General features: G+C 37.1%; 2 protein-coding genes across 6 annotated transcripts in view; one reads left to right on the forward strand and one right to left on the reverse strand.

Annotated features, from left to right (window-relative positions):
* LOC107089547 (epidermal growth factor receptor kinase substrate 8-like protein 1) overlaps positions 1–9,927 on the reverse strand; it is a 13,938-nt gene extending 4,011 nt beyond the window's left edge. The window contains exons 1-14 of one of the 4 annotated variants that reach the window (XM_015382411.1): positions 9,832–9,927; positions 9,097–9,148; positions 8,845–9,003; positions 7,147–7,296; positions 6,987–7,072; positions 5,891–6,003; positions 5,709–5,764; positions 5,492–5,621; positions 5,314–5,402; positions 5,146–5,220; positions 3,137–3,285; positions 2,613–2,757; positions 367–425; positions 179–281 (exon numbers count right to left, since the gene is read on the reverse strand). In XM_015382411.1, coding sequence (XP_015237897.1) covers positions 179–281; positions 367–425; positions 2,613–2,757; positions 3,137–3,285; positions 5,146–5,220; positions 5,314–5,402; positions 5,492–5,621; positions 5,709–5,764; positions 5,891–6,003; positions 6,987–7,072; positions 7,147–7,296; positions 8,845–9,003; positions 9,097–9,114 — 1,332 coding nt within the window. In that variant the 5' untranslated portion in view covers positions 9,115–9,148; positions 9,832–9,927. Of the gene's footprint in view, positions 1–178; positions 282–366; positions 429–2,612; positions 2,758–3,136; positions 3,286–5,145; positions 5,221–5,313; positions 5,403–5,491; positions 5,622–5,708; positions 5,768–5,890; positions 6,004–6,986; positions 7,073–7,146; positions 7,297–8,844; positions 9,004–9,096; positions 9,149–9,831 lie in introns of all 4 variants that reach the window. The other 3 variants (XM_015382410.1, XM_015382409.1, XM_015382408.1) reach the window with 3 other exon arrangements.
* Positions 9,928–15,395: 5,468 nt separating this feature from the next.
* LOC107089546 (sodium-dependent neutral amino acid transporter B(0)AT2-like) overlaps positions 15,396–17,619 on the forward strand; it is a 12,807-nt gene continuing 10,583 nt past the window's right edge. Inside the window, exon 1 of one of the 2 annotated variants that reach the window (XM_015382407.1) lies at positions 15,396–15,475. Coding sequence is in view for 1 of the 2 variants with exons in the window: in XM_015382406.1 (XP_015237892.1) it covers positions 16,202–16,264 (63 nt within the window). In the remaining variant the exon portion in view is untranslated. Of the gene's footprint in view, positions 15,476–16,194; positions 16,265–17,619 lie in introns of those variants that run through there. The other variant, XM_015382406.1, reaches the window with a different exon arrangement.

Consider the following 17,619-nt stretch of genomic DNA (forward strand, 5'->3'; position numbering starts at 1 on the left):
TTGCCCACCCCTGCTGTTGAGTGTAGAGCAGTGATCCGGTTTTTGGATGGCCTTGTAAGGCCTTGTATGGCGTCGGCCATATGACGGGGCATCATCACCATACGTTACTTTCATTTCATTAAAAGTCTCCCATGGTGTGCGTCCTTTTAAATACTAAAACTGTGTGTTGTATATTCACCTCCAGGGTCTCTCCGTGCTGCACCGACAGCTCGGTGTTGTTCCTGGCGTTGAAGTCGTAACTGCACATGTAAATCCTTTGAGCCTCAGCCGAAGGACCTTCCCTAAAAACAGTAGAAATAGTCGTTCGTTTACATGCAGTCACTGAATGAGAGCAGCATGATTATCATTGCATCAGAGATGGCTTACCCTTTGTTGTAGATGCTTTCTGGAGGACTGAGCTGCTGATGGGGCTGCTGATGCTGCTGCTGCTGCATACAAAAAATAAAGGTAAAAATCTGTATCCTAAAAGTACTTTTATCTGAAATGTTCTCTGTACACAAAAGGACCCTTGTGTTGATTTATGGTGGACCTTCAAAGGTACAAAAGGACTATTCAGGGAAAATGGTACAAAATTGTACCAGTAGGAGTCATTTTTTTAATCTGTCTGTTGGTTAGAAATGTTCTGTCTTCTATTCAGTTAAATGTTTAACTATATAAGATAAATGTTTGTCATGATCTTGGTTCTCATGACTGGCTTAATTATTCATTCAATTCACCTGTTCAACTCTTCCCAGTTTTTCGTTACTGCTCATCTGATCCACCTACTCTTGTCTCTATTTAAGCTGCTTGCATCCAGTCATCAGTGCAAGATAATTCTTGTTCTCTCTTGCCAGTGGTGATAGTGTTTTTAGTGTACCGTAGTATTTCTGATTTGCTGGTCTGCCTCTCAACCAATGAGTCTGCCTGTTCCTGTTCTGATCATTGTGCCTGACCTGGATTTGGACTCCTGCTTGTTCTCTGGGCACGGACTGAACTTGTGAACCAGGTTAGTGACTCACGTTCATAATCGTCCACCGTTAGATTTACATGGTCACTAACCTGTGTTCCTGTTCTGCAGAGTTTATTGTGACAGATGCCCTAGAAGCTGCCACTCTGATCTGCCAGTTTTTAATAAAACCTCTTTAATTAATCCTACTGTTCTACCTGAATACTGGGTCCTCTATTCTGAGATGTTACAATGATCTAGATCAATGTATTAATGAAATACTCTAAGAATGGACAGGTTTTAATTTTAGTAATAATATTGTTTTAATCTGAATGAACTAAATGTAAATAAAAACATTTTGATAAACAAAAATTATTGTTTTCAATGTAAAGGTTTGTATTTTCTCCTAAATGTGCAAATTCCCATGTTGCTTCAGCTGTATCTCATTAGGTACATCACTTGTACCTTTATAATGGGTCTATGGTTTGTACCTGTATAATAAAGGTTCATATTCTCATCGTAGGCACAGAAATGTTCTTTTAAAGGTAAAGACAATAAGGTTGAACATGGATCCAAGATTCATAGGTACAATTTTGTACTCCACTAGGGTACAGCTGAAGCGACAAAGCCTATGAGACAAGGAGGCTGGTCTGAGCTAATAGGAAGATGCATGAAGCTAAATTCAGGATAATCCTGAAGGGAAACCTGTTAGAGGCTGTGGAAGACCTGAGACTGGATCAGAAATCCCCCCCCATAACATACAGCCAGAGACACTATGGGATGATTCAAGACAAAAAGGGGTTGGTCTTCGACGAAGTGCCAAAAACAAGATGATTCTTCTATGTGGACCTAACATTGCTCTGTGGGAGTTGCTAACAAGTTTCTCACTGCAGTAGTGTTTATTTTAATAGCTGTTAAATACCATAAGAAAACATTCCACCCAGAAAATGACAAGAATGAGCTGCAAGGACAGCTCTGGGAGAGAAAATAAATCTCTCTGTTTTTGGGGCATATCAATAAGCTTTTGGATCAGAGCTCATTCATGTGAAAGAGTGGCCTAGTCAAAGTCCAGACCCCTATCCAGAATCTATGACGAGGCATGAGAAGGTCTGCTGCTCCATCAGATCTGGCCGATCCTGGATTGTTTGTTTTGTGTTTGTTATAAGAACACAGGGGTCAGCAAACCTTTCCTGACCTTAAAATCAGCTGTTTTAAATGGACAAAATTTTTGTAGAGGCACAAACGCAGCTTGAATCTTCAAAATAATACAGCTCATTTTTATTATACGTAACTAGGGCAAATGTGTTCTGATGTTTAAGGTAAGGAGAAAATTAAGTTGCAAACTAAATGAAAACAAATTTTTCGAACACCTAGTGCATGTTCTGCATCGAAATACCAAGAATAAAACAGCAAAAGCTTGCAATTTTGAGTCAGCTTTACATGTTAGGACATGCTCAGATCTCTAGCATTGTTGGCAAACTTATATAAAGCTACAGCGGAAAATCCTGGTTTGATTTAACAAGCGTGGTGATAGTTAAAAGCAGATCAGGGTCAGACTAACAGCCAGAGGGGTAAAGAAGGGCACAGTCCTTTTTTAGGACTTTTTATGATCCAAAGCTGTGGTCACTCATCTCTCCTGACACAGTGAAACTAAATGTGAGCTAAGCCTCACGCAGGTATTTGATACCTCTTGTTTTACTCGGTGGGCCTCATGTTTGTGCTGTGACTCGACAGGATCCTCCCAAACCTGCCCGTCCGCCCTCTCGGCTTCTGGCTTCCAGCCGTCCAGGAACACAGGAGTGTATGGAGCGACAGGTCCTCTGAGCTGAGAGCTGGAAGGAGAGGGGAGAAGCAAGATGTGTTTTTAGCAGCTCAGATCATGCAGAGTTTGTACAGTTTTGCACCAGTGGTTATAATTTAGATGTTGGAACACCTGGAATAGCATCCAAGGTGTAAAATTGTGACAATAAGTTTACAGAAAATCTTTAATTAAAATTAGGAATTGAGATATTTTAGGCACCCAAATATAAAAAAAATATAATAATATTATGAACTTCATATGATCTGTTGAATTCAACATAGATCAACCAGAGATGCTTTAGAGACCTGCTAAAAAATTAAGCGTTAACAAGCTCTCTGGATAAAACTAAAGGTTTGTTTGGACTAACTACAATATTTGATCAAGCCTGGGGAGTTTTTGTCGCCACTGACCGATGGTTGGTCCAGTTGGGACCCAGTGCTGTCCACAGCTCCTTTTCCTCCCCGGTTAGAGTGTCTTGAAGCAGGGAAATAGCTGAGCTGGTCATAGCAGGGCTGGACACAGATGCTCCGAACGCCGGTCCCCCAGTTGTTTTTACCATCTATGTTCAACAAACAGACAGAATGTCAGAGCTTCTCATGCTGAAAATGAACACTTGATCTAATGAGGAAGTGATTAATAAGACTAAATAAAGCTGAGCTGACTTAATGTTAGACTTTAGTAAATGCAGAGCCTGACTTAAAGCTGAAGGGGTGTAGGTATAGACAATCAGCATGTTTCCACTAACATGTGTCTGCCTTCACAAATTAAACCAACCTGCTCTTAAAAAGGGCCTCTAATCCCACATGTGATGTCAGATTTCTACTGGAGTAAAACTATATTATTGTGCTGATTTCAGATCAGTAGAATCAAACTTCCTACTAGAACCAACATAGGCGTCCCTCTTGGAACTGCCCGGTGTAAACAGTGTCGACCTGCTGGTTTCCAACAACACTGCAGATAACCAGTTTTTCCTTATTTAGACATGACACATAGGTTTTTATGTTTTTTTCCATCTGCATTTTTTCAAAGGACTTCAGTAGAAGGCAGACAGACTTCTCCTGCTTGTGGAAAATATTTCCCCTCTCATCTAAAAAGGCTTATGCAATTAATTTTCTTTTTAATATTTATTGTCTTGGTTTAATTTGTTTTAAACCTTTTATATTTCATGTCTTTCTACTTTTCAACTTTCTAATTTTTGAAAGTGCATTGTTTTCAATCTATTATGTTATAGTTCAAATGTCCATTAACATGTTTTAATGCAGGTTTACTAGGGATACAAGTTCTCTGATGTTCTACAAAGTCTGGATAAATTGATCTGTACTTCAGGATGCAAACATTTCCTCCTTATTTGGCTTTTCGGGCTCCACTTCAATAACCAGCCCTGTAAACCTACCTTACAAAAAAAATAGCTCTTTTCTTATATTTAAACCAATCAGACGGAAAATGTGTAGAAAGAGGGGGGAGAACCTTGCAGCAAAGGTCACAAGGTCAGGTAGAACTGGTCCTAATCCCAGTTATGGCCCCTATAATGAAGACATAATCCAAAAATAGCCTAATGGTGATATGAGCTGAAACATACATAGGTCCCATGGACCTATTTAGTTTATTAATAATTCTGTTTTAAATTCTAATTTCAAAATTAATGTGACTGCTTCAGTTGCATTGAGATAGGATCAAAGTTTTCATCTGCTAAAGTTTTTTTAAAAACTAAATTAAAAAATAAATAATTAAATTAGCTACCGCTGTAACTATAAGTTTGAGTTAAGTTCTAATTAAACTGGTAATTCTCATTAAAATAAGTCCCCAGTATGTAATATTCCTGAATTATTAATGTACATTCACCTAATAATCCAAATAAAACTTTATTTAATCTTTTAGTAGGTAGTTCCAGTTACTTTTTTCCTATTGTAATGGATTTTTAATATTAGATAAGAAAACTTAACATTTCCAAGCCAAATATGTTAGAACAACATACATTTTGATACTGATTCTGATTCTGATTTTAAATTAAATTAAATTATGCAGAATTTACAGTTTATTCAGTGCTGAGCCACAAGTAGCTCTTTGGTTCTGCAGCTATATAATATATTTTATATGACTGCTGTTTTTTGTTTCATGCTTTTCTGTTCTCCATATAAAATGCATGCTGGCCCCACCCTGGCCAATATTAAATATAGCCTAGAGCTGCCACTGTCTATGTATGAGACACCTGCCCTACCCCAAGAAAATTGTAAAGCAGGCCTAAAAACGTTAATATTGCAAATCAAAATGTCTTCAGTCTGTCTACAATCATTGTGGATTTAGATACTGGCCCTATTTTCACATGATCATCTTTTTTTACGTTGCTAATAATAACCTTATTTTGTTGATAGGGTAAACGATGGGATGTGCTGGGATATTTTTCCAGTAAAAAACCTACCATATCAAGAGGTCTGAACACATGGTGTACCAGCTCCTCTGAGGAAGGGTTGGCAATAGTCGATTTCAGACGAGCCTTAAAATGAAAACAAAAACCAACCACAGGTTATTATTACAGCAGGAGGTTCACTAACAGGTTAAGAAAAGGCGAGTCGACTGAAACACGAACCAGGAGGCAGAAACAGTACTTAAACTTCTGGAAGATGTCGATGAATTCCTCCTCTGGTGGTGGGCGGGCCTTTTCCGTCAGTAAATCATCTATTTTTCAGCAAACAAATTAGTTATTCTACCTCAACATGGGGGTGAGACTTTTATTTTTGTTAGAAAGATTAGGCTTGATTTTTTACCTTCAGCACTTTGCTTTTTGTTTTTCTTCTTCTTCTTCTTCCTCTGGTTCAGGACTGTTGATGCCTCTGCGGTCTGCTGCAGTTTCCCCATAAAGGTCTCAATGTCATCAAAACAGTGATTTAGGATCATCTGAGGGAGAGAAAAAAAGATTTCTTTATCCTGTTTGATAAAAAAAAAAGTCACTTCAAAGAGAAAGATATGAAAACTAGAACGTACCACTTCTCTCTCTGCGCGCAGGAAGGATAGGTCAGGCCCACCATTTATTCCATTCGCTGCTAAAAGCAGAATCAGAAGGTTCATTTTAAGCATTTCTTATTCCCAATCCTTTTTTTTAGATTTGTTCTGATAAAAGTATGCTTATTAACTCAAACACTCCTTAATAACTTCTTATTTCTTACCTCTTAGTCCAGGATAAGGTGGCGGGTTGACTGGAGGAGGGTTAGGAGCATATGGGAAGGGAGGGTTTGGAATACCATAGGCGTCATACATCTTCTCTTTGCTGGAAGGAGGCCTGCGGGAGACATGGGGACAAAGATTAACCACTTAAATTCATCGATGGGGTTAAAGGTGAAGTCAGAGCTGTTGTTTATCGTGATGCTGTCTCCAGAAACGCCCTGTCTGAGGAGCTTAAGAGCCAAATATGAAGTCAAAAACACAATTTAAATACAAATATATATAAATACATATATATTCATGAATTGGGAAGAACATTAGGACATATGTTTTGCATTTTAAGAATATTTAAGAGCCTCTGTTAGTTAAATCCAGGCCTTTTCTCACAGTGAAAGCTGACCTTTAAGAAGGATTAAGATAACTCAAGTCTATAGGAAGGAATTATCACCTAAGCTTCACACAATTAAATTGCCACAAACAAGTTTGACATAAAACATTTCTGCTAAAATCTAATATTAAAAAAAATCCAAAGCATCTTAACAAATGTGCCCCCATTTCCAGCGAGTTTTAATAAAAACCCAAGGTGTCTTACCCAGGTTATTTGTCCTTCAAGTGTCCCTAGAATAGAAACTTCTCATAGCAGGTGATCCACTCCAAAGCTGCTGTCATCAAACGCCTGTTCTTTCTGCTCTCTGCCACAATGGCCTCGCTCTCTCTGTCACACCTTCTTAAGTTATGCACAAACTGGTAAAACTAGTCTTTGTTTCTGTGTCAGCTGTTTACACTGTCCTACCTGTATTTCTCCCTCCCTTGCTTTCAACAGGTGGAAGGCTATAAAATTATGAATAGATTCCAGTGAGAGAGGGAGAAAATAAAAAGATTTCAGAGGAAATTAACCTTGGTTGAAGCTGTTTTCTTGTATCTATCATTACTTCAGCTCCATGTGTGAGAGAGTCCGTCCCTTCTGTCTATACAACAGCAGAAAGTAAAGCCTACTTTTTTGTAATGATATTCAAAAGCAGGACAGTAACATCACATTAGGGTTGTTTGCTTTTTCCAGGATTTTATTTTCAGAGCTTCTAAACCACACGTCTATTGTACCTGTTGCCTTCAGGTGCGTTCTTGCTGCTCCTGGAGTTAGGCCTACCCGAAACTGCATTTTTAATGTCCTCACAGATTTCCGCTGCCTGTGAAAATAAACAGCATCACATTGTGAAACCTTAAAGTGTGACGAGCCAACCACAGGGGGAGCAGCTCATACCTGCATTGATTCACTGTTGAAGAAGTGAATATCCGGCTTCTTCTCGTTCGGATGCTTGCAGACCAGCAAGAATAGGGATGGGAAGTGTTTCTCCATGCTGATGGGATCGCAGCGGTAGATATCTTTGAATGAATAGCGCTCCAGCTCATCCTGCACAAGAACTGGAGGTCATTATGAATTCAGAAAGTAGTTTTATTTGTCAGCTAAGCATGGATGAGGGCTGGTCTGATCCAAAACCTGCTCTGATGAGGAACACATTTCTATTTTAGCCCAATTGGTTTCAAGTTTTATCTCTAGCTGTGGAGTTGACATGAAGTAGATTTTGCTCTGCCTTAATTTTTTTTATTCACTTTGTGGAACAATAACACTACCCCACACCATGATGCTGCCACCACTGTGCTTCAGTGTTTTTAGGCTTAAAAACCCACACTGACTTCTCTAAAAACACTAAATCATTGTAGCCACATAGCCGTGTATTAGTCCAATATGAGAACCCCGTGTAGGATGCGGCAAACAACATTTAGATTTAAAGAGATTTGTTTTTGGAGCAGGAGTTTCTTCGTTCGTTGGTATCCACTCAGGGTTGATGGTGCTATTCTCATGTAACTTAAGGTTATTTATTGATTTATTTTTCTTTTTTTTTGTTTTTACGGCACTGGTGGCTCAGTTTTTTTTGACAGTAGGCTGACAGGAAAGGGGGAAAGTTATTCGGCAAAGGACCACAGGTCAAATTTGAACCTGGGTCAGCCGCGTTGAGGACTAAGGCCGCTGTACATGGGTCGTGCGCTCACCACTGCACCACCTGCACACCCACCTTGAAGTTATTTCTAACCAACATTGTTCTACCACAGGGAGGCAGTTTAGGTCAGAATGTTAACACTTGAAATGGATTCTATAGCGAGACAAAGGTCTGGAACAAGCACCAAAACTGGTTTTGAAAATAATAGAGCAAACAAAAATGTACCCTCTGGAAATGCTCTCTCCAAACCTTAAGTTCTACTTCATTGATCATTCGCAGCCTCTGCTTAAAAGCAGATTCTTGATTAAGAAACCAAGACTTATTTCTAATTCTACCCATTCTGATAAAATAAATGTTTAAGTATTCATCCAGAATTATGCTAGGAATATTGATCCCTGCAAAAACAGATAGAGGGACAATTCTCCAAGCAACTGTCTTCATCACTAACATTCGTAAACAATTGTAAAACATATTTGGATGATGGCTGTTTATTAAGGTTGAAAAGGCCTCAGGTGTTAAATTAGCAGTATCCCCTTATAAAAGCACCACATTTTGCTAGAATTGAAATATCCTTGAGGAACCCATGGTTCCCATGCACAGGAAAAAAAAATCAAAACCTAGACAAAGCATTTTTTCTTAAAATAAGTGCATTCGTTCTTGGATTGAGGAGGTAAGAGAGAAATTTTGCCAATGGAACAAGACAATTTACACTTAAAAACACAATTGCATTGTCTTATTTCAAGTGCATATGATCTTATTTTAAGAGTAAAATAAATAAAATCTCATTTACCTACTCAAATTAAGGGTAAAAGCACTTAATTTAAGACATTTTTACTTATTTCTTTATCTTTTTTCCAGTGTGAAAAAAATAAATAAAATCCAGAAAGCTGGGAAAAAAAAGAAAGTCAGTTTTATATTAGCTCTTTAGCTACTATCAGTTAAGAAGAACCAGGTAGCACCTCAGTCTTTATGTCTCGGAGACAAATGGAGTCACTCCCGATGTCCATGAGCATCTTTTGACTCCACAACTTGTTATTCTCTGCCAGGAAGGAGAGACGCGCTTGTGCCTCCTCTACACCTTCAACATCCCCACCCTGGAGTGAGAATGTCAGGAGGTGCTGCAAAAAACAGAGAAAATGCACTAAATTAATGAGGACAAATCGTCATATCGCAGAGCATTGAATATCATACCGTACGCAGATGACACTCACGTCTACAAGATGCTTCATGGCACTTGTTATCTTCTTCCCTCTGTCAGCTGCTCTGAGGAAAAAGAAATTTTTCTGTCAGGGTGAAAGTAAATCCCAGACCTAGTCACAGATTTGGTTGCTTTGTCTAACTATGATGGGGATCTTTTTTAGGCAGCTGTCTATCTCCAAACAGGCGGGCTATATTCAAATTAGCACTTCCCTTGTTTTCAGTCTGTTGTCCTGGCTTGTCTCCTCCTCAGTGACACAAGCTAATGATGTGAGAGTGAGCTGCCCAACCAGTCTGACCACACTGCAATCTCACCATTCTATCTTTCAGCTCCTTAGTCTACATGGTCCCCATGTAGGATTCACTACAACTGGTAGTACAGACAGCACACAACCTTTCGCCTTACATCACGGGCATACAACCATTTTAAAGTTTCAGACTACTGCACAAAGTTACACAGAAGTTATTTTTGTAAAGACAATAAGAATGGATTTGTTGTTAGAAAAGGAAGTTGATTCATTAAATAAAGTTTAGTTTGTAAAATTAACTGAGAAAGGTTTTGGAACCCAAAGAACAATGAGTGATAAATTAATAGAAACCTAATCATAAACAGTTGTACTGCTACACCTCAGTGTTCTGTACTTAGTTACTGATCAATTTGAAATCATTGGAGAATTAAATAGTATTTCAATGAAAAGTGCCAGAATGGTTACAATATGAACCGGACTTAAAATGTAGAAATAACTTACCTTTAGTGACAGACTTTCTGTGACTTTTTCTCTGATGTGATACTACGATTGTTGCTGTGACTTAGTCTGGCAGCTGGTGTGTCTGTTTTACTGTTCGACGTCACAACTGAAGTGAAGGTGTGTCGCCTTGAATTGTCCTGCCCCAAACATAACCTTACCTTGGAGATAATAATATTTACTTTGTATCATTCATGTGAACTAACAAAAACCGACACATCTTTAACAAATAGGACCTCAAAATTAAAAGCAGAGACTTTTTTAAGGTAAAAAAAAAACATGGCTGCCATTATTAATAAAAATGAATAAATCAGGAAAAGAGTCAAACACGATAAGCTAAAGCTTTTATCCATAGTTCAGTTCTTTTTACTACACTATAAATATTGAATGGGCTTTAAACTGTCATACAGCTCAGTTGTTTGCTATGTGAGTTGCATTGGTATTTTGTTTCCATAAATCTATGATGTTTATGTTTTAAAAGTATATATTTGATTATCTTCAACATTTCAAATGGAAAAAAAAATTAAAATCTGTGACTGGGCAAAAGCTTTTTCATAGGACCTTTTTAGTTTGAAGAAATTTCCGTCTGCCTTCTCCCACATAATATATTCAAAATATGCTTATTTTTAATCTTACCCTGAGGATATTTCCTCCCTCTGTTTCATAGCCTGAAACAATGATTCCAGCAGATCTACATCATGATCAGCAGAAGCTTATTCCAACATGTTCTGCACTGACACTGCTCAGTCGTAAAAATGTAGAAATCATGAGATTTATTTAGGAAACATGATTTTATTTTCCCGAATTCCAGTATAAAAAGCAATTATCGGTACATGTTGTAATCCAATACTGAGCCTTTAGCCCAGAGTCTATTTGTAGAACTACATTAGGTCAATACTAAGTGAAACATTTAGATAAATACAGCCTTAAACAAGCAACATCATGTGGTTTTTAATGCCCTGACAATATTTGCTCAGTATTGCATGTAGGAGCTGGACAATAGTGCACAGAACCACCTTTAAGAGCAACAAATGACTTGCATTTCCATTAGCTTTAATGGACAGTTTTGGTTCAACTTTCTTTAATTTGCTTCAGTTTATTGGATATGTTAATATTGTTCTAGATCTGCACCACTGGCTCTGACTGTATCTTGATTCTTTCTTTCTTTTTTAGTTGCTCAGTTGTGTATTTGCGTGAGTATCTCTAACTTGTTTGTTTTGTTGGACTCTGGAGTTTCCGTCAGGCTTTACCTTTTTGACAGATGGTCCCACATTTGATTTCAGAAAATGGTTTCTTGTGAGGATTTGGTTTATGCACAATCCCCACCCGGGTTAACCTGTGACTTATAGGTTGAATATGTTTTATTTACACTGCCTTTCACAAATATTCACACCCCTTAAGGTGTTATTCTGTCACGTCACAATCCTTAATGTTTGTCTGGATTTTATCTCATAGACCAAAAGATGTGGTGCATGTTTGTGAAGTAGAAGTGAAAGCATGACTGGCTTTCAAAACGTTTACAGATGAAAATCTTAAATGTGTGGGACAACTTCCTCGTTTACTTTCAAGAAAAACCTTAGTACAGTCAGCTCTTCTACAGAAATCAGCTCAAACTTTGCCAGTTTAAGAGAAATGAGCTATGTTTCCAGGAAGTTAAAATGATTCTTAATTTAATAATGTCTGGACTTTGACTAGGCCATTCTATCCTGCAGCTCCAGAGAAACAGGTGACTCTTTGGATCCCCAATATTGGTTTTAATACTTTTACCTGGAATTTATAAAGAACCCAAAAAAAAATGTTATTGAATAATTGCACCTAATTTTAACAATAAAGTAACGCTCAACTTACCAGTAATAGTCAAGTTGTCAGTTAAATGCCTAACCTACATGCAAGAAAAAAAACCAAAAAAAAACAAACAGGTTTATTTAGTTTAAGGGGGAGTATAAAAAATTTCTGTTCCTTTGATCTTCCTGGGGGCTCGGGTCTCTGAGGAGGAGATTCGGAGGTGAAACAGAAGAATAATATGAAGCAGTGTGCGAGAGTGAAATTAAAGTTATTGGTTGCTGCCAGGAGAAAGCCGGGGAAGTGAGTGGAGTCGTGGTGTGAATACTGAGTAAAGCTTCCAGAGGAATGGATGTGATGGAGGATGGACAGCTAGAGCAGACCGGTGGAAGATATATGGAGCCACGAGGAAGCCAGAAAGTTATGGTTCTTGTTCGATAGAGATCCGGTAGGAGGAGGAGCACAGGTACTGCTCAGGTAGCCTTGAAAAGTAAACACGGGTGATGTTTCAGTTAAGTGTTTTTTTTTTTCTCAAGAAAAGCATCAAAAATACTCAGAACACTGGGCCAAACTCCCTGCAGTGATAAAATTGCTGCCAGCCCCTAATAAACTCCATATGATGAGAAGAGTCTGTCCATGACATCAACCTTTAGTGGCAAAAAAAAACTATGAAATGCAAAATATACAAAAATCCCAGAACCTTAGCAGAAATACATTTTGTAGTTTAATTTTTTGTCTTGAGGTTAGAAACTAGACATTGTTTTCTTAATCAAAAGGAAATAACAAAATTCCATAAACAAAATGTATCCATCCTTTTATTTTGAAAGATTTATTATAATGTTAATAGCTTTAAAACAAAAAAAAATAAATAAAAATAAAATTAGGAATAATTTCTTTAAAAATGAAAACAAATGTCCTCGAGTACTTTTTCTTAGAAATTAGAACTTTTTTTTTTTTCTAAACACTAGAAGCTCTAAATGAGTTTCATTTAATAGGAACGAGGATAAGAATAGTTATTTGGCCATAAAGGTTGACGCCTGATTTAAAACTATCCTATAGTATCGCTGAATATATGTTAAGGGTACTTGTCAGGTTGGAAGGTGGAACTTCCCTGACTCTGCTAAAGAAAAGCATCCCCACAGCATGATGCTGCCAAAACTATGTTTCACCAGGAAGGTTTTGTGCACAGTCTAGCAGCAGATTTCCATCTCCCCTCTTACAGGTAAACATTTAGATACCATATCTTGGTAGGTCTGCAGTTGGTCCAGCCTTTCTCCACATTCAGATAATGGATTGCACATAGCTGTAGGAGATGTTCAGAGCTTTGTATGTTGTTCTAAAACCTTACTCTGCTTTAAACTTCTTCACTACATTCTGCCTGACCCAGCTATAAACCAATGTTGTGTTGGGGCTTTATGCAGAAATTAGTGTATCTCTTACTTAATAACAATCTCCACCACTTACAGCATTTTGAAACAGATTTGGTAAAATCTGGAAAAGGGGGCCGAGTTTACTTAATGGAGCTGATAAGCAATGATTATTGGTTATGTTATTTTGAATTGTTTTAGTGAACAAACTGAGCCCAAACTCTGAGAAAAGATTAAACAAGTAATGTTACATCATTACTATGGTAACCACAAAGTAATCTGAATAGTCCATTTTGATTTTTAGATCAAAATTATAACAATTTACAATCTTATGATCAATCTTTGCATAAACTGTCAAATCATCCATCATCCATTTTCTGTCATGCTTATCCCAAGCGGGGTTGCGAGGGGTGCTGGTGCCCATCCCCAGGGGTGGAAAGTAATGAATTACATTTACTCAAGTTACTGTAATTGAGTACTTTTTATGAGTAATTTGTAATATTCTGAGTAGTTTTTGAAATATGTAATTTTTACTTTTACTCGAGTAAATTTTAATCAAGTTTACTTTACTACATTTAAAACCCCCTCACGTTACTGAGTAAAAAAAAAAATAAAAAAAAAAATACTGATTAAATTAAATGTGGCCCTGCCTTGCAATTACCCTTTGTATTGTCTCATAATCCAGTGCTGCGCTTCGGAAGGTGGCAATTGTTAATCACAATTTAGGGAGTATGGATGAGGAAAGGCCTGAAGAGGAAACATATTCTGGAGACGAAAGCCAGAAAAACCCTTGGCCATATTTGGAAGGATTATTTGTTTTCAAATGCACAAAAGGGAACAATGTGATAATGCAGTGCAACATGTGCCTGCCCAGCAAAACAGAGCTTTCGGCTTTTAAAACATCAACATCCAATTTACGAAAAAATGTGGCATTAAGTTAGTTATCATGGTGTTGTTTGTTGGACAGTAGGATTGAAAATTGTTTGTACTTTATGGTTCAGGTTCTGACCGTCCTTGTGCTGTGAGGAAGTATGTTGTTTAGCCCAGCTGATCTTTTGCAAGTGTGGATGTCCACTGAAATATGCCTTAAAACCGATAAAACACCTTGTGCTCAATTCGATTCATGACTCATCCTTTTTTTGCATTAAATAACTCAAAGTAACTAAGTAACTTTTACTCAAATTACATTTTAAATTAAGTAATTTTGTACTTTTACTTGAGTAAATTTTGAGATGGGTAATTTTACTTTTACTCTGAGTAGAATTTAGGCAAAGTAAAGATACTTTTACTCAATTACAATTTTTTAGTACTCTTTCCACCTCTGCCCATCTCCAGCTGTCTACGAGCCGGGGTACGCCCTGGACAGGTCAAATCATATTAGCATTATTCTCATTTTCAGTAAACAAATACAAAGATTTTAATGTCTGTTCTAAAATGTAAGCATTTAGAAAAATAAAATAGAAATAGAGCTTTATTGAACTCACAATGGAGAAATTTACCTCTGCATTTAACCCATCCCCTTGGGGAGCAGTGGGCTGCCAACGTAAGGCACCTGGGGAGGAGTGTGGGATTACAGGATTACTCAGAGACCCGGATGTGGGGATTGAACCAGGTACTTGCAACCTTCTCAGAAGCACAAGCACTGCTCTAACCACTAGGACACCTCTCCATTTATCAGAGGCCACTGATGTTTGGAAGTTTCCTTATATCTGTCCAGACATGTCTGCTGTATTGCTTGGTCTTCTTGCAGCTGTTTGTTTTCTGATGTTCTCTATACATCTGTAAGGTCTTCAGAGCATAGCGACAGTTACACTCAGATTTAACACAAATATTGACCAACTAATCAGTCAATTTTTGGAGACAACTGGTTGCAATAAACTATCTTTAGACTTTTCTGTCTTTTTGCTTCTCAATTTTTTCCCAGTACTTTGGCCTATCATTAATCCTATGAATTAAATGAAACATTTCTTTTTTAATTTGATAATGCAGGTGTTGAAGCAGTGCCTCCAGAAGAGGGTGCCAGAAGCTTTGAAAGAGCAACACCTTTAGCCAAAAGTTTGTGTATAGATTTTGAGATTTCTCCCCATTTAGGCCTTAGTTTGAAAGAAAAACTAAATATGTGGGATTATTTCTTTCTGAATGATCAGTTACTAGTAATTTCTGTGTTGAGCAGTTTCTATTTTCATCAGATAAAGAACTTAAAGTATTCAATTCCCAACCTAAAGCCCTGATGTCTCATAGATAAAGAAATCAGCAAAGAAAACAAATCTTGCTCTTTGTGATAGAACTTCTAGAAATGCTTTCTCTACAAGAGTTAAAGTTAAAATTATAACCAGGGATAACTGTCTGGAATTAAGTGTTAAAAGCAACTTTCATCTCTGTTTACTACATTTCTTATCCTCCAATAGGAGATGTTTGGGCGGAGTCAGGTAATGAAAACGTTTCAAGTTGACTTTGTCAGGACGTTTGAACAACCTCTTGGAGAAGATCTACTTTAGGTAAGAGAAGGTGACTAATTATTGAAATAATTAGGAAACTTTACCGTGCATCTTTGATGTGGAGGTTTGTCATTGATCGCTATAGCATCAGAGAGGTTTTATTTACCTCCACAGCAGGCAGGCAGCATACGTGGCAAGTATGCGCGTTTGTTGCTCCTACAACGTATCTGTGATTTAAATTTAGAATCATAGTTTTCTGCGCTTTTCATGGTTATTATTATCTGTTAAACATTAATAAAAAATAATAATAGGGAGAACCCCAATAAAACCTTGGTTAAACAAATGCAATAAATAAATGTAAAATATTTAGCATTTAGATTATTATTATTTTAGTTTATAATTAAATTTTTAGCTCTACTGTTATACAAAAATACTAACACGTGTTGGAAAATTCAACATTAATCCCTCCCAGTATTTATTGATCTTGGAGGAGACAAGTGATGGAATGTTACGTTCAAACCACAAACCTGCGTCTTGAATCCAGTGTTAGCTCGTGACAATAAATTTGCTTTTAAAGCGTTTATTTTTATTTGTGAGCAGTGGCGTAAAGCAAACAAAAATTATACAATTGTGTAAGATGAACATTTTTCCTGCTTGATATGAATTTTTGGAGAGGTAGGCCATAGATATCCATAATAAAGCCTTTATTATGGATATCTATGAGGTAGGCGGCATCTGTCTCTCAGTTTACGAGGGGATCATGAACGCATCTCCTGGGGGTGTGGCATGGGCAGCGCCTCGTTCTTGCATCAGGCGGAAGAAGCAACCTTTTGTGGAAAGAACACGCGGGTAAACTTGTCATATTTCTTTATGTGTTTTTACTTATAAGTAAACATAGATATAAGTGGCATCGCGTGCCTAATTCACTTTGAATGGTGAAAATAGAAATTAGCTCCGGGTTTATTTAAATGACTGCATTAGCAGCCTCCGTGGTCCACGTGCGTTAGGGAAGAATAAGAGACTTTTCCGCCTCTCTACTCATTGTTTTCTAGCAGTTCCAGCTGTTGGTTGGGGTTAAAATATGAACTGGTGTCCAAAGCTGTGAGTTTAGAATAAAATAGGGAGTTGAAGATGCTAATAATGATGTTATTAGCCCAGTGGTTTGTTATGGTCACCTGGTATAATAGTGTAAGAAATAACTGAGGCAAATTAAATTAGCTGTTTTTTCAAAGAACAAAGGAACAAAACAAACTGTGTTTTGTGTATTAATTGAGTTATAAAGGTTACAGACCCCTGATCTTATAGATAAAAACTGTGATACCAGTTTTAACACATTATGTGGCAAGTTAGATCTAGAACCACAAGATCTATATCCAGCCAATCAGCAAAGATGCTGCTACATGGCTGTACACCAGTTAGATGAGCCCTTGAATAATATATTACTTACTGCAAATTAAGATGAAAAAAAGTTAACAAGTCAAGAAAAAAAGGTAAAAAGTATTAAAAAAAGGTAAAAATCTAATTAAAAAGTAAAAAAAAGGTAATTAGTTAATCAAAAAGTTAAATTGTCAAGGGAAAAAAGTAAAAAGCTAATTAAAAAGTATAAAAAAAATGGCAAAAAGCTAATTAGAAAGTGAATAAGCCTAGTTAACAATTATATTTTGGTTTATAAACTAAAAAAAAAGTACCAGTATCAGCATCAATGCCTCTATGGTTATACTGGACCAAAAAAAATTATGTGTTTCTTTCACACTCAAAGTGTTTTTCATGAATTTCTTACAGAAGCACTTTTGTTATTTTTCTCAATATATTCGGGCAATTCAGCGTTTCTTGTTATTACATTGACTTAAATTTTTGCCATCAAAATTTTACAAAGGTAATAAGGTCTTGTCCTGGATTCCAATAACACTATTGGCTTGAAATGTGGATTTTCAAAGGATTTCGCTGAGTGCCCTATAAAGGGTTAACACAACTGGAGCTTAAAGGTAACTGTAATTTTATATAATTGTTAGAGTAAATGTTAAAGGGGAAATATGGAGTTGGTAAATGAATAAATCAGTTATGGTCTCTTCCATCAGAACACATCATCTAAAGAAGTGGATTATGTGCAAAAACTTATCCAAATAAGTAGGGATGCACAATATAATCCGCCCCCTATCGGTATCGGCCTTAAAACTGAATATCGGACATCGGCCACCCCACTG

This window comes from Cyprinodon variegatus, unplaced genomic scaffold (genome assembly GCF_000732505.1).
Source record: "Cyprinodon variegatus isolate N-32 unplaced genomic scaffold, C_variegatus-1.0 Scaffold256, whole genome shotgun sequence".
In the NCBI taxonomy this organism is placed as follows: Eukaryota; Metazoa; Chordata; class Actinopteri; order Cyprinodontiformes; family Cyprinodontidae; genus Cyprinodon; species Cyprinodon variegatus.